Genomic DNA, 12,949 nt, shown 5'->3' with positions numbered 1-12,949 from the left:
TGATGGTCTAAAAATATAAGCAACGTGCTAGTGTTTGTTAAGGACAGAGAAAAGGATAACTGACAAAAAAACCCCCGCTAATGGGAGTTAATTATAGAAGTTTTATAGGAGTGGACTGACAGGAAAGGCTGTATGTTTAAGAAGTCAAGCAGAGAGACACTTCAAGATGTAGATGCAGCAGTCCATGTCTGGCAGGCTATAGCAATTAATCGTGAGTTTTCAAATCTCACCATTTCGAAAGAGGTGCTGGTAATTTTTTCAAAGATGTTATTAATCACATTATGTACTTCCCGCTCCACTGGGATCTACTGAAAAATTCCTAGAGATGTTATATGGTAACAAAAGAAAGGAAAGCAGCGCCTGCCGAGGGCTGCTGACTGATCCATATTGTCAAACTCCAATCATCTGGCATTTATAAAAGATGCTAATTATAATTTAGTATTGATTACCTTCAGGGTAAAAAATATTTCCCATTATTTGCGATCACGCAGTTGATAAATCCAGAATACCCAAAGCAAATACTGACTTGTGCAACAGATCTTATTTTTGTCCAGAATTCATTTTCTATCTGCTGTACAACCGACGAGCCGAGCATCCTTCCGGAAAGTGAGACGCGTAATTAAAATAAGCCATCAGAAAGGGGAAAATTGTGCTCGAGCTCAAGGCGGGAGGGCCAAAATTCTCATATTGAGTCGTGATTTTTGGATAGAATGCGCAGATGCCGGACTGGCGACAGGATCCGTCCTCCCCTCCCGCGTCGCACCGACCCCGCTCCCGCCGCGACCGCGGCGGGAGCGGGGTCGGTGCGGCGCGGGAGGGCGTGGCTTGCGGTCTAGGGGGCGTGGCTTGAGGCATGGGGGCGTGGTTTGAGACATAAGGGGCGTGGCTTGAGACATGGGGGCGTGGTCTAATGCAAAGACGGCGGGGTGTCTCAGTCCGGCCGCTCCGCCTCTCTCCTTCCGCGCATGCGCCGCTGGCCGGAAGTAGGGAGGGGGGAGTAGATGGCGGTTATGGCGATGGCGGAGAAGTTCGACTCTCTGGAGGAGCACTTGGAGAAGTTCGTGGAGAATATCCGGCAGCTCGGCATTATCGTCAGCGACTTCCAGCCCAGCAGTCAGACTGGTCTCAATCAGAAATTGTGAGGGGCTCGTTGTTTCGCTATCTCTCTTCGTTGCCAGGTCGTGGGGCCCTTACCGCCGCCCCCCACTCCCAGCCTGGTGCTTCAGGGTACCGGAGGCCCTGGCCGGCGGATCTGTCGCCCTTCCGCCGTAGCGAAACGTTGAAGGAGTCTCCTTCGCTGGGTTTCTTGTAGCTGGCCTGGTAGCCGGGGTCAGGGTTAGCGCAGTGTGCCTGTTTTTGGCTAAAAGCGACCCATTTTCTTCTTACAGGAATTTCATGGTGACGGGCTTGCAGGATATCGACAAATGCCGGCAGCAGCTTCACGATATCAGCGTGCCCTTGGAAGTCTTTGAGTAAGTAACCTTGTGTCTGGAAGGGACGCTGCTGTGGTCAGTGTGATTTGAGGTGACGTGTCTTTGCAGCGTGGATATTTTCACTGAGGACTGCTTATTTTTTAAACTCCATCTTCTGAATGCATCAGGAGAATGTGCGCAGGCAGAAAAAGTTAAGAAGTACCTTCTGCCTGTGAGAGGGTGGAGAGATAAGAGAAGTGATAGATTATACGCTTTCAGGTCTTTTTTTTTTTTTTTCTTTTGTTAATTTATATTGCCTTTACATACATAGGCAGTAATACAGATTCTGCCGAATCTAGTGATCTAGTAAGTAAGGTTTCATTTTGGAAATACACTTTTATGCTAGGTTAGAATCAGAATGCAAAGTTGCAGGTGAAAATAAATTAGGCCAGTACTTAGGTGTTCAGTTTCAATAGTGGCATTCTTCTTGTTGGCAGAGAATTAGATCATTACAAGTGAAATCATGAATGTAGAGGGAGAGCTATACAAGACAGCTTTTATGATATAGCTGACAAGTTAATTTTCTATTGTTTCTTGTAAGTCCAGATGTCATTGGTTTGCTGTATTCTGGTGTATTACGGGCTATGCAGGGCTTTTTCAGTTGGGCTTTCACTCTATCTGTAAATCTATGATGATAATCTTAAATGTTCCGTTTTCGTTATTCAATGATGGGATTTCCCTTTGTCAGACACTTACATTGCAAAGCAAAAATACAGGTGAGTTAATTTTGTGCTCTGTACTATGGTATGTACATTTCCTATTCATCCTTGAATTGCTGGATGCCTTAATTCCTACGTGCTTATGGCTCACCATGTAACAACTAATCTACTTTGTGGTTAGTGCCCTATCAGTTGCTTGGAAAAGGACCATCTTTCTTCATTCATGTATTCTTATTGCTTTTGAGGAGCTGGGGAGTAACATTTTTTGTTTGCTTTTAATAAGCTCCAGGCTTTCTGGAAACAAAGATTTAAAACAGTATACCAAGACAGCTGTTTGCTGGCCATGGCCTAGTCCTCCTTGAGCTGTCTTTTTGAAATGGCTGCATTAAACTGTTTTGGTTTTTTAATGCACGTTTCGGATGACAGTAGTAACAAAAAGACAGCAGATGAATAGTTCTGTACCTTGGAGAACATCCTAGTTGGAACATGACTGTTTAGGTAGTATCTTTTCTGTTTTCAGATACATAGATCAAGGCCGCAATCCTCAACTCTACACTAAAGAGTGTCTGGAACGAGCTTTGGCTAAAAATGAGCAAGTAAAAGGAAAAATTGACACAATGAAGGTAAATCAGAAATAATGAAAGTACTAATGTAGTAATGTATTTAAGAAATTTTTACTTTCCTGTAAATAAGTGGGGGCTTTCACTTGTGCAGTTATTAAATTACCTTACTAAGTGTGGTAGGATGACTGCCCACCAAAACTCCTCTATTACTCCCCTCCTCAGTGGAACAGGGGAGACAAAAGGCTCGTGGGTCGAGATAAGGACAGGGAGAGATCACTCACCAATTACTGTCACAGGCAAAACAGACTCAGAAAAAAATTAATCTAATTTATTATCAAGTAAAACAGAGTAGAGCTATTAGAAATAAAACCAAATCTTAAAACATCTTTCCCCCACCCCTCCTTTCTTCCCGGGCTTAACTTCACTCCCCATTTCTCTACCTGCTCCCCCCTCCAGTGGCACAGGGGGACGGGGAATGGGGGTTGTGGTCAGTTCATCAGACGTTGTTTCTGCCACTCCTTCATCCTCAGGGCAAGGACTCCTCATGTTCTTCCCCTGCTCCAGTGTGGGGTCCCTCCCATGGGAGACAGTCCTCCACCAACTTCTCCAACATGAGCCCCTCCCACAGGCTGCAGTTTTTCACAAACTGCTCCAGCCTGGGTCCCCCATGGGGTCACAAGTCCTGCCAGCAAACCTGCTCTGGCGTGAGCTCCTCTTTCCACGGGGCCACAGGTCCTGCCAGGAGCCTGCTCCAGCACGGGCTTCCCACAGGGTCACAGCCTCCTTTGGGCATCCACCTGATCTGGCATGGGTTCCTGCAAGGGCTGCAGGTGGATATCTGCTCCACCGTGGACCTCTATGGGCTGCAGGGGAACAGTCTGCCTCACCATGGTTTTTTCCATGGGCAGGGGAATCTCTGCTCTGGCACCTGGAGCATCTCCTCCCCTTCCTTCATTGACCTGGCTGTCTGCAAAGTTTCTCACATACTCTGACTCCTCTCTCTGGCTTCAAAAGCTCCCACTAGGTTTTTTTTCCTTCTTAACTCTGTTACCCCAGAGACACTATCACTGTCACTGATTGGCTTGGCCTTGGCCAGTGGCGGGTCTGTCTTGGAGCCGTCTGGCATTGGGTCTGTTGAACGTAGGGGAAGCTTCTCGCAGAAGCCACCCCTGTAGCTCCCCTGTTACCTAAACCTTGCCATGCAAACCCAGTACATTAGGTGATTTGCATTAGGGATTGCTCTGCATCCCTGTATCTTAACTGATGCTAATACAGCGTGTTCTGGAAAAGAAACTTAAAATTCACCCCACAATTCATAGAATGATAGAATGGGTTTGGAAGGGACCTTAAAAAATCATCTAGTTCTAACCCCCCTGCCACGGGCAGGGACACCCTCCACTAGACCAGGTTGCCCAAAGCCCCATCCAACCTGGCCTTGAACACTTCCAGGGAGGGGGCAGCCACAACCTCTCTGGGCAACCTGTTCCAGTACCTCACCAGCCTCACAGTAAAGAATTTCTTTCTAGCATCTAATCTAAATCTACCCTCTTTTAGTTTAAACCTATTACCGCTTGTCCTATCACTACATGCCCTTGTAAACAGTCCCTTTCCAGCTTTTTTGTAGGCCCCCTTCAGGTACTGGAAGGCAGCAATTAGATCTCCCCAGAGCCTTCTCTTCTCCAGCCTGAACAGCCCCAACTCTCTCAGCCTGTCCTCACAGGAGAGGTGCTCCAGCCCTCTGATCATCTTTGTGGCCCTCAGTTGGAGATGCAGATGTTGCTATAATTTTATTTTGGCTAAAGGTGCATGTAGCATTATAGATCTCTGTTGTTGTTTTCATTTTGAATTCTAATGAATACCTCACAGTGTTACAGATCTGTAACTGTGATTTGTGTAAGTTTAGAAATAAGCAAAACAGAAGGGGTATTTTTTCCAGTCTTGGATGGATCTTAGAGTATTAAAATATCGAACATGCTATATAAGCATGAATTAATCTTTATAAAATTACTTAAAATATATGCCAGTGTTCAGGGTTTTCTGAACTTGTACTTTAATTTAGTATAAACCTAAGCATTCTACTATACTGTTTAACTGCTGGAATTAGTCCTGAAAAATAAAATGTGAAAAGGAATTTTAGTGAGTTTTGAGAAAGTGATCTTTGTGTTTCAGAACATTCCTTGCCCAAACTTAATGTGTAGGATGCTGCAGAACGTAGACATATCTCCATATGTTCTAAGCTTCTCTTTCTTTAGATGTGCTCTGTGCTTGTAAAAGTTGTAGGAAGGATTACGTATTTCTAAGCCAGGTGGGAGTTCCTTTTTGGAGTTGGAGGCGATTCCATATCAAATCAAGAGGACATGTCCTTTATCAGCTTTGCATTAATAAGGTCAGACAGATATTGATGTACCAGAGTGTACCACAGAGGTCCAACTACTATTTTTTTTTTAAGTGCAAATGCTAGTTAATCTGTGGGAAATTAAAAGCATTTTAGTTTTCCTGGTGCTTTCCTAGCGCATTTCACTTGACCATTTTCTGTGTATTTTGTAAATGTAAATTTCTATGGTTTTTGTGTGTGGTTTTGGAGATTTTTTTTTGGATACTATTCTCATAGGTCACTGAAATGTAGAACTGTGTTGTATATAAACCTTTCTGTTAATCAGATAAGATTGCTTGGTGAAATCCAAATAAACAGTGCAGATTATGTACATAAAACTTTTTTTCTCTTTCCAGAAATTTAAAAGTCTGTTAATTCAAGAACTGACAAAGGTGTTCCCAGAAGACATGGCAAAGTATAAAGCTATTCGAGGAGAAGATCCTCCTCCTTAAGTTGGCCTTTGATAACTCTAAAAATGTCAGTTCCATAAAAACATTGATTGAAGAGAGGGGGAAATCCAAGCCTTCATAACAACTATACTAAAAATGGCAATGATGGACTGTGAAGGAGCTTGATGATTTTCCCACAAAGTACATTTCCAGAGCAGAAAATAATGGGTTTTGTCTTCTGAAAAGCGTGCTCCAGGATTGTAGGCTCATCTGGTTTTTAAGAGAAATGAATTTACTGTACTTCATTATTTTTCATTAGTAAATTGCTTTTTTTATTACAGGACAAACAATTGACTGCTTTAATCTTGCTAAATTCTACTGAGCAGGAGCCTGTCAAGGGCTGCAGTTCTCATGTGTCATCATGACTTGCAGCCAAGAGAACCTTCAGATGTTTTTGTTTTGCTGTATGAGCTGCAGTGCAGATGGCTGAGGACGTAGAAAGTGAGTGTATTAGGGGACTAGCTCCTCAATGTTAATACTTTGTATAGTATTTAATGTTAGCTTTTGTTTGATTCTGCTCATTTTCTGTAAGCTGGTTGTTGAATAAAAATTTGAAAAAAAAAAAATTCTAATGGTTTTTCAGCTATATGCAACTCTTTGGAGAACAGAAGCTGTGAAAAATAGCGTGTTCCTCGGTCTCACAGTGGTAGAAATAAACTGTACATCAAAACTTGTCTGTTTAAGTTTATATCTGAAGATAATATCAACTTGGTATTTTGGTTTTGTGGGGAAAAACTTCCCTTTAGTACCTGAAGCAGGAGATTTTAGAGATCAGTGATTGTCATCTGAAGTGGTTCTGATTAGCTGTGGACTCACCTGTGAAATCTGTAACTGTTCATATGTAAGGTAGTCCCAATGTAAACCAGCGTGCTGGGTTTGCTGCCTGTGGTGTCCTGCACGTGCAGGCTAGTTTTACAGTGGAACTAAGAGGACCTCTCAGTCTTGGGGATTTGTGAAACTTAAACACGCTTACGTTTGTCCTTCCAGATACTTTTTTTTTTACCAGCAGATGAATTTATTATTTTGTTAACTTTCTTTTAGTTGCTAAACTTAGTGGTTTTGGGCAGGAGCTCCAAAAATAGCACTGTATGCGTGTGCTCTATGGGAGACCTGCCTAGTCCATTAAAGACCTTAATGGTGATTTAGGTATGTTTAAGTTGTTGGTGCCATAGTTTCCTCACCTGAAGTACTGTCTGTGCTCAGTTAGCTAGCTGAAGCGAAGCCCATCCCTAATGCCCAGTAAGACTATGCCTCATCAAGCTTTGGCATAACAAAAGGAAAAACACAAAACTAGGCATTCCTCTGCATTTAAGACTTGTTACCTGGCAGTCTAATCTAATTGCTTCCTGCTATTATCCTGCCCTAGTCTGCACGCTTGCTTTTACTTGTGTTTGCTCCAACCTTCATTGCACTTTTCCCTTCACAATGTTACTGTACTAACTTGGCAGAAAGCAGCGATAAAGAAAAAGTGCGTCACGTTTGTGTTTTACTCTGCCTGGCTTGCCAGCTCCCTGGGGGCTGTTGAAGCGAGGCTTGTGACTGGCACGTGGGATGTACACAGGGCACAAGCGAAAAAAGGAAAGAGTTTTTTTCAGGCACATATAATGTGGTGGGCAGCAGAGCTAGAGAGAAAAAATGTTGGCAGCGGGCAGGTGAAACTACATTTAAGTGGTACTTGAGAGAAGCCAGTAGATACTGGTCTGCATACTGGAATACTCTGGATCCTAGTGCTGACATCAGCTTGTGTGTCAGAGTTGGTGGAGTAGCGCACTTAAAAACTGATGCTTCTAGGAAGTCTTATTTTTATTACAAAATGTTTTACTCTAGTTGTGTGCAAATTCTCTTAGAAATTCATATTAAAAATACGGTCATCTAGATAGATTGTTCTTGCTGTTTGAATTTCTGTATTTGTAAACTTTACAGGATGAGTCTCCTGATGAACATTCTTGGTAGCTTTAATTTTTGTAACACCAACTTAGGAAAATCAAATGAAAACAAACCACATAGGATTCCCCTGTAGAGCAAGCTGGCATTTTGTTTGAATGTGGACGCACTCATGGGGGAAGCACTGGAACAGGTTGGCCAGACAGATGGTGGACTCTCTGTCTTTGGAGCTTTTTAAGGCTCACCTGGACTAGGCCCTGAGCACCCTAGTCTGACTTAGCAGTTGGGCCTACTTGGAGCAGGAGCCGGGCTAGGTGAACTCTAGAGGCTTTTTCTAATCAATATGATTCTGCAACTCTGTGATTCAGATAATTTTTTTTTTTGTTTGCAAGTACAGAAAGGATAAAGGCTAGGGGCTAAAATCCTATCTTTAAGCAGGAGGAAAAATAAGATGACCAGCTTTGTGCTGATCAGCTCCGAGCTAATGAGCTTAATATGGTATGGCTTTTTTGTAATGTGTTCTTTCCATATCTATATTCCATGCTATATATTCTGTGGGAACTAATAATGGATTAGTAGAGCTTATAATGTATGGATTTACTCCTACTGCTGATAGGAAAAGAAGGCGTGAGGAGAGGGATACTCTTATAGATTCGCTGGAAAGAGGATTTGTTCCTTGAATATAAAAACACCAAATAGAATTCAAAATTTAACTTTCTGAATATTAAATATTTTTGTGTGTGTTGAAAATTTCAGCTGCCCTCTGCCTGCTATGCAGCTGAATCATTTCTCCACAACCCTGCCACTTCCCACCTCTCAAGAGGACCAGCAGGGTAGGGCAAGATGAGACTTTTTTTTTTTTTTTTTTGGCAGAGGATGGTGATGGAGAAACTCTGTTCACAGAATCTGTGAATTTCCTATGCTTTGGTGGGATTAGTGTGGGAAGCCCTTGAAATTAGTTGAATTTTCCAGTAAGCATCCTTTCTGTGCCAGCCACAGGAGTACTAATGTGCTTTAGCATTAGGCAGTCTCCTGTACCTCGTGGAAAAGGCTGTTCATTTTGCTACCATTACAACTCCACCATCCTTCTAGAAATGCTGTACCAAGGACTCGGACTAAACCTACGCATTTGTTTGTGAAGCATTGTTCAATTTTGGCCGTGTTCTCCTGATATTAGCACCAGATTATGTATTTGATTGTGCCAGCAAGGCCTTGTGCGTTCTCTCTTCTCGCTGCTGTTAACGCTGCTACTGCAACATTATTAAGTAGTTGAGTAAGTTGATTTTTGCAGAATGAACAGGAGTGGCAGAAGATTCTAACAAATAACAACTCTCACGCTTCCAAAGCCAAAATCAGAGTAGCCTCTAGGGTCTATTTTATAAAAATACAATAGCACTTTTATTTTAAAATTCTATTCTGTTGTTATCCAAATTAACAGATTCTTCTGTTCTGAAATCCAGTATTTAACAATTAACTTCTATAGTATAAAGGGTAGTATTTTCCTCAAGCTGTGCATTTCCTTCTGCATCTTCTCCCTCCCATAAGAATTGTTACCCAATCATATTTAGTGGGCATTAATGAAGAATATTTTTCCAAAATAATATGAAGTATTCCTTTCTTTCCACATTTTGTGATGAATGAGCGGACCTTTTTAAAAAATTGTTTTGTCTCTTTTGGCTGGTGCTTCTGGCTTCTCCACATCTTACGAGACCTACCTTCACAAGCTCCTCTTTTGCAAGGGAGGGAGAGTAAGGGAGATGGAGCAAAATGTAGCTGAGCTCCTGCAAGCACATGGGTACACTCTCTGCGGCATGGAGTCGGGGCCTCTCCAGAATGACATCTGGGGCTGGGCAGGCCAGCCCTGGCCAGCTCCTCTTTGATGGCCTTGGTCAGCCCTAACCTTTGGTGGACAGTAAGGGCTTGTTTTTCCTATGTGGTTTCTGCAGCCAAGCTCATAAACTGAGTTGTGCCTGTCAGCAGCCAGCTGAGCCCCTGCCAGGACTCCAGCAGCAGCCTTGGCACAGCTGAGCAATTGTGTCCCCTCCCCTAAACCAGCTCCAAAGTGATGAATAAATCATCAGGGTGGTGCAGCAGCGTTCTGGTCGTGGTGGTCCATATGAGGAGTGACACAGCCAGAGGCTGTTGGTAAGAGCCAGGGTATTAAAACTGCTGAACAGCTAATGCCTGCCGGATAAGTCCCTGAGTAGGCAGTGATGATTAGCTGCATCTGGCTGATAAATCACCATATCCCCACCTGATCCCCTCTGAACAGTTTGGGGAGCTGGGGAGCCGGCACCACTCTGCATGTGGGAGGTGTTAAGAAGGCTGAAGGTCTGCAGTCTGCTTCTGTGTGCTGGCCATAGCTTCCTGCAGGATTTAGAGGTCAGCCTAGAGCCATGAGGGGCAAGCACAACCACAGGGCTCTACAAATGTGTGAGATGTGTATGATATAAGTGTATAATTTGTTGTTGTTGTTAGTTAATAAATTAAGTACCCACTGCTGGCCACAATGGAGATGTTTACCCCCATAACACTGATGTCCATGCTTGCTGATGGGAGGAAGGTCTCAGGCTTCCCTGGCTCAGAGAGCAATGATTTACAGTGCATGGACCATATGCATCCCCTGGATATCTAGGTGGTCATGGTAAACACAGTGGCTGGGATAGTTAGTGGTGACAGAGGATAAGGGAATAATACTCCTTATAGGTGACATCATCATGGGATCCCAGCAGTGTGTGTTTTGTGGGGACTCTGGGTGAGAAAACTTTCTTTTTGCTTGTTTGTTTTTTATTTTGGGGGATATAAACATCAGGAATAATAATAAAAAACCCCAAACAAACAGAAAAGCAAAAGCTGAACCATCAAGTTTCATGTTCTGCTCAGCTCCAGTTCTCAATTTGTGACACTTTCTTATTCTATTATTTTATACTTGCTTCACTTACTGTTTCTATGCTAGCATGTTTTAGAGAAGAAAAGGTAGCCAGAATAAGTGCATTTGAGTTTATAGTGTAGAACAAGAATTGCTAGAAAAAATGGTGTTTTCCATTTCCAGTTGCATATGGAACACAAAAATCTAACCCAATTTTTCTCTAGTTTGTTAATTGGTTCTCTGAAAAGGAGCATATGTATGAATTACAGCAATGTATGCTCTGGTTAGATGGTGACCTTCAAGACATTTGTTAAAGGAGAATGCTACATCTTTGCTCTTTCCCATTGTGCTACCTGGATTGCATAGTTGGAGGTGATCTGGCATTTTATTTAAAAATAACATCAAAATAACATCAGCTAGGCAACAAAACATCTAAAATAATTGAAAGCAATACAAATTTATCTAAAAGACTGGTATGAAAGCCTATGAGCATTCAGAATGTTGTGTATCCTTGAATTTCATTAAGCTTTTGGAAATAATAGGAAATATGTAATTACAGGTAATTGCTTATTTTTAAAACCATTATCCTTATTATATACACTATGAAATGAAGAGATATTAGATAATGCTGCTGGGCACATGGTTCTTTAAGATGGAGACGGTGCTCCTATACTCCATTCAGGATAAACAAAGGCAGTATAAAATTCTTTTGTCCGGGCTTGAAAAGAAACTGATCAAGAAAGTGCCAAGGATTTTACTGCAACCTGTTAAGGTTCAGCACCCTCTCTGTCCCTTTTTCTACTGGGAGTAGCAGCAATTGGGTGCCCAGCCTTCCCCCATCCTTGAAACCTCTTTTTGCTTAAGCCTCCCTACGTAGAATGCCTCGCCTAAAGCTGTGAAGCCTAAGGGGTAAAGACATACCTGTTACAGGAGTTGCATGCTGCAGCTGATCAGAAGTTCCGTGTATGTAACCCGTAGCTCTTGCTAGGGTTTTTTTTTTCTTTTTCGTGCAGATCAAGCCACTTGGGTTGTAAGCCAGTTCTCAGAATAAGAGGAAGCACCAGTGCTCCTGAAGCAATCTGTTACTCTCATACCATTCAGAAGAGAGTTTCTTGATGCAGAAAATCACTCTAGGCAGAGCAGTTTAGTTTTCATTGATTCACCTTCCTAATTCAGGTGGTTGATAAAGTACTGCTAAATGGTGGTAATGTTTTGATGATTTCCCAAATATTTTATATTGTGAATATTTTATATTGTGATGGTTTTGCAAATTACTTTCTTTGATGAATGCAGTTCCCAGGTGATTGAAAATGCTTATTGTATGCTTCCAATAAAGTTATCCCAGGTACTCTGTAGTCTCATCTTTGACTCTCTTATGATCACAGAAACAGAGGAGATAAACCATCCAATCTATTTCTTTTTGCCCTGAGTGATCTTTGAGATTTTAACTAGATCAGTTTGAAACTAACTGAACTTGCAGTTTTACTGAAACCTCTCTAAATCAATGTATTCAAAAGGTAAATGATATAAACAAAGACTTAAAAAAATGTGTAAGAAGTGTTCCAAATATTGAGCTTAACAGCAAGTTAATAAAAGAGAAATATCGCTGCCAAGAATATTTCTGGATTCTCATGTGTCAACAGAAAGTCATTTCTTACTTTACTATGATTAATAGCCGTAGCGTTTCTGAGCAGTTGCCAGATGTCCTTCCAGCTCCACCGAGCGCAGAGTCAAGGTGACACGAGTATCTGCCCTGCTCTGAGAACACTGTGTTTACTGCATGTACTTCAATTATTTCCATATACTCAAGATCCTTCTGTATATTTTCTTAATTAAAAAAATGGAGGAGCAGACATTGCAAGGTACTTCTGTAACAGCTTTTTTAATATTCATAATTCAAATCAGGAATCTGTATTTTCTGTATTGTGACATATTTCATACTGAGAACTAGATTGTATTTAGTCTCAACAAGATGTAATGCAGACAGTAAAAAAGAAACATCTTTCTGCGCAGTATGAAGACTTTCAAAACAATTCCTTCTCTTCTGCTGAAAGAAAAGTCCCTTTATATGCTAAGAAATGGCACATAATATTCCCATTCCTAAAGATCTGACTTGCATCTGGGTGTTTGTAATTTGGTCATTATATTAAAAAATCTTCTCCAAATATTCCTCAAAGAAAGATTAAGCTACTTTTATATATAATATGGGAAAAGGCCTTTTGAAATTATTGTCATATTGCATTATTTAACAAGTTACTTTGTGGGAATCTGGGCCATATTTATTATTACTTCTGCTGCAAAAATAGCATTTACTCTTCATGTTAACATTCATAAAGTTTTATTTGGAATGTTGTTAAGGATTCAAGATTCCTGTGGTTAAATAGATGTAATGATATATACCAAGCCAGTTCTGTACTGTCATGGGAATTTTTAATCCTCATGAGTAAACAAAAAGAAGCTTATAATTGTCTGTCATCAAAAATCACTGGTAGGTGGCATTTTTGTAGGGAAAATGTTTTACCCATAAGCACCTTAGAAACACACTGCTGAAGTAAGAGATTATAATTGAAATATATAAGAAATTCCATCTTCAAGCTTATTATTTGTTTCAAAGTAGTATTATCTTTTAAATAATAGACTATTGTCCATTATTTTTTTACATTTGACCAATAATTTTTT

The 12,949-nt window shown here is 41.4% G+C and overlaps 1 protein-coding gene and 1 long non-coding RNA gene across 3 annotated transcripts in view; one reads left to right on the top strand and one right to left on the bottom strand.

The window, feature by feature from the left end:
- Positions 1–12,949, bottom strand: part of LOC142600431 (uncharacterized) — a 761,935-nt gene that overhangs the window by 99,927 nt on the left and 649,059 nt on the right. The window lies entirely within an intron of this gene.
- Positions 975–6,083, top strand: MED10 (mediator complex subunit 10). 2 transcript variants are annotated; one of them, XM_075744779.1, is made up of 4 exons: positions 975–1,138; positions 1,389–1,472; positions 2,652–2,754; positions 5,799–6,083. In XM_075744779.1, the coding sequence occupies exons 1-4, from the start codon at positions 1,002–1,004 to the stop codon at positions 5,880–5,882; spliced, it is 408 nt and encodes a 135-aa protein (XP_075600894.1). In that variant the 5' UTR covers positions 975–1,001; the 3' UTR covers positions 5,883–6,083. The 2 variants fall into 2 exon arrangements, with proteins under 2 accessions (XP_075600894.1, XP_010308856.2); XM_010310554.2 differs by having other exon boundaries at positions 976–1,138; positions 5,425–6,083.

Source organism: Balearica regulorum, chromosome 2, assembly GCF_011004875.1.
Source record: "Balearica regulorum gibbericeps isolate bBalReg1 chromosome 2, bBalReg1.pri, whole genome shotgun sequence".
Taxonomy (NCBI): domain Eukaryota; kingdom Metazoa; phylum Chordata; class Aves; order Gruiformes; family Gruidae; genus Balearica; species Balearica regulorum.
Note: the sequence above shows the minus strand (reverse complement) of the source record. Positions and strands in the feature narration are given on the sequence as shown.

Excerpts from the sequence above, each read along its gene's own strand:
- MED10 (XM_010310554.2), top strand. The coding sequence starts at position 1,002 with ATGGCGGTTATGGCGATGGCGGAGAAGTTCGACTCTCTGGAGGAGCAC. Across the intron at positions 1,139-1,388 it reads ACTGGTCTCAATCAGAAATT|GAATTTCATGGTGACGGGCT; the intron begins GTGAGGGGCTCG and ends TTCTTCTTACAG. Across the intron at positions 2,755-5,424 it reads GAAAAATTGACACAATGAAG|AAATTTAAAAGTCTGTTAAT; the intron begins GTAAATCAGAAA and ends TTCTCTTTCCAG.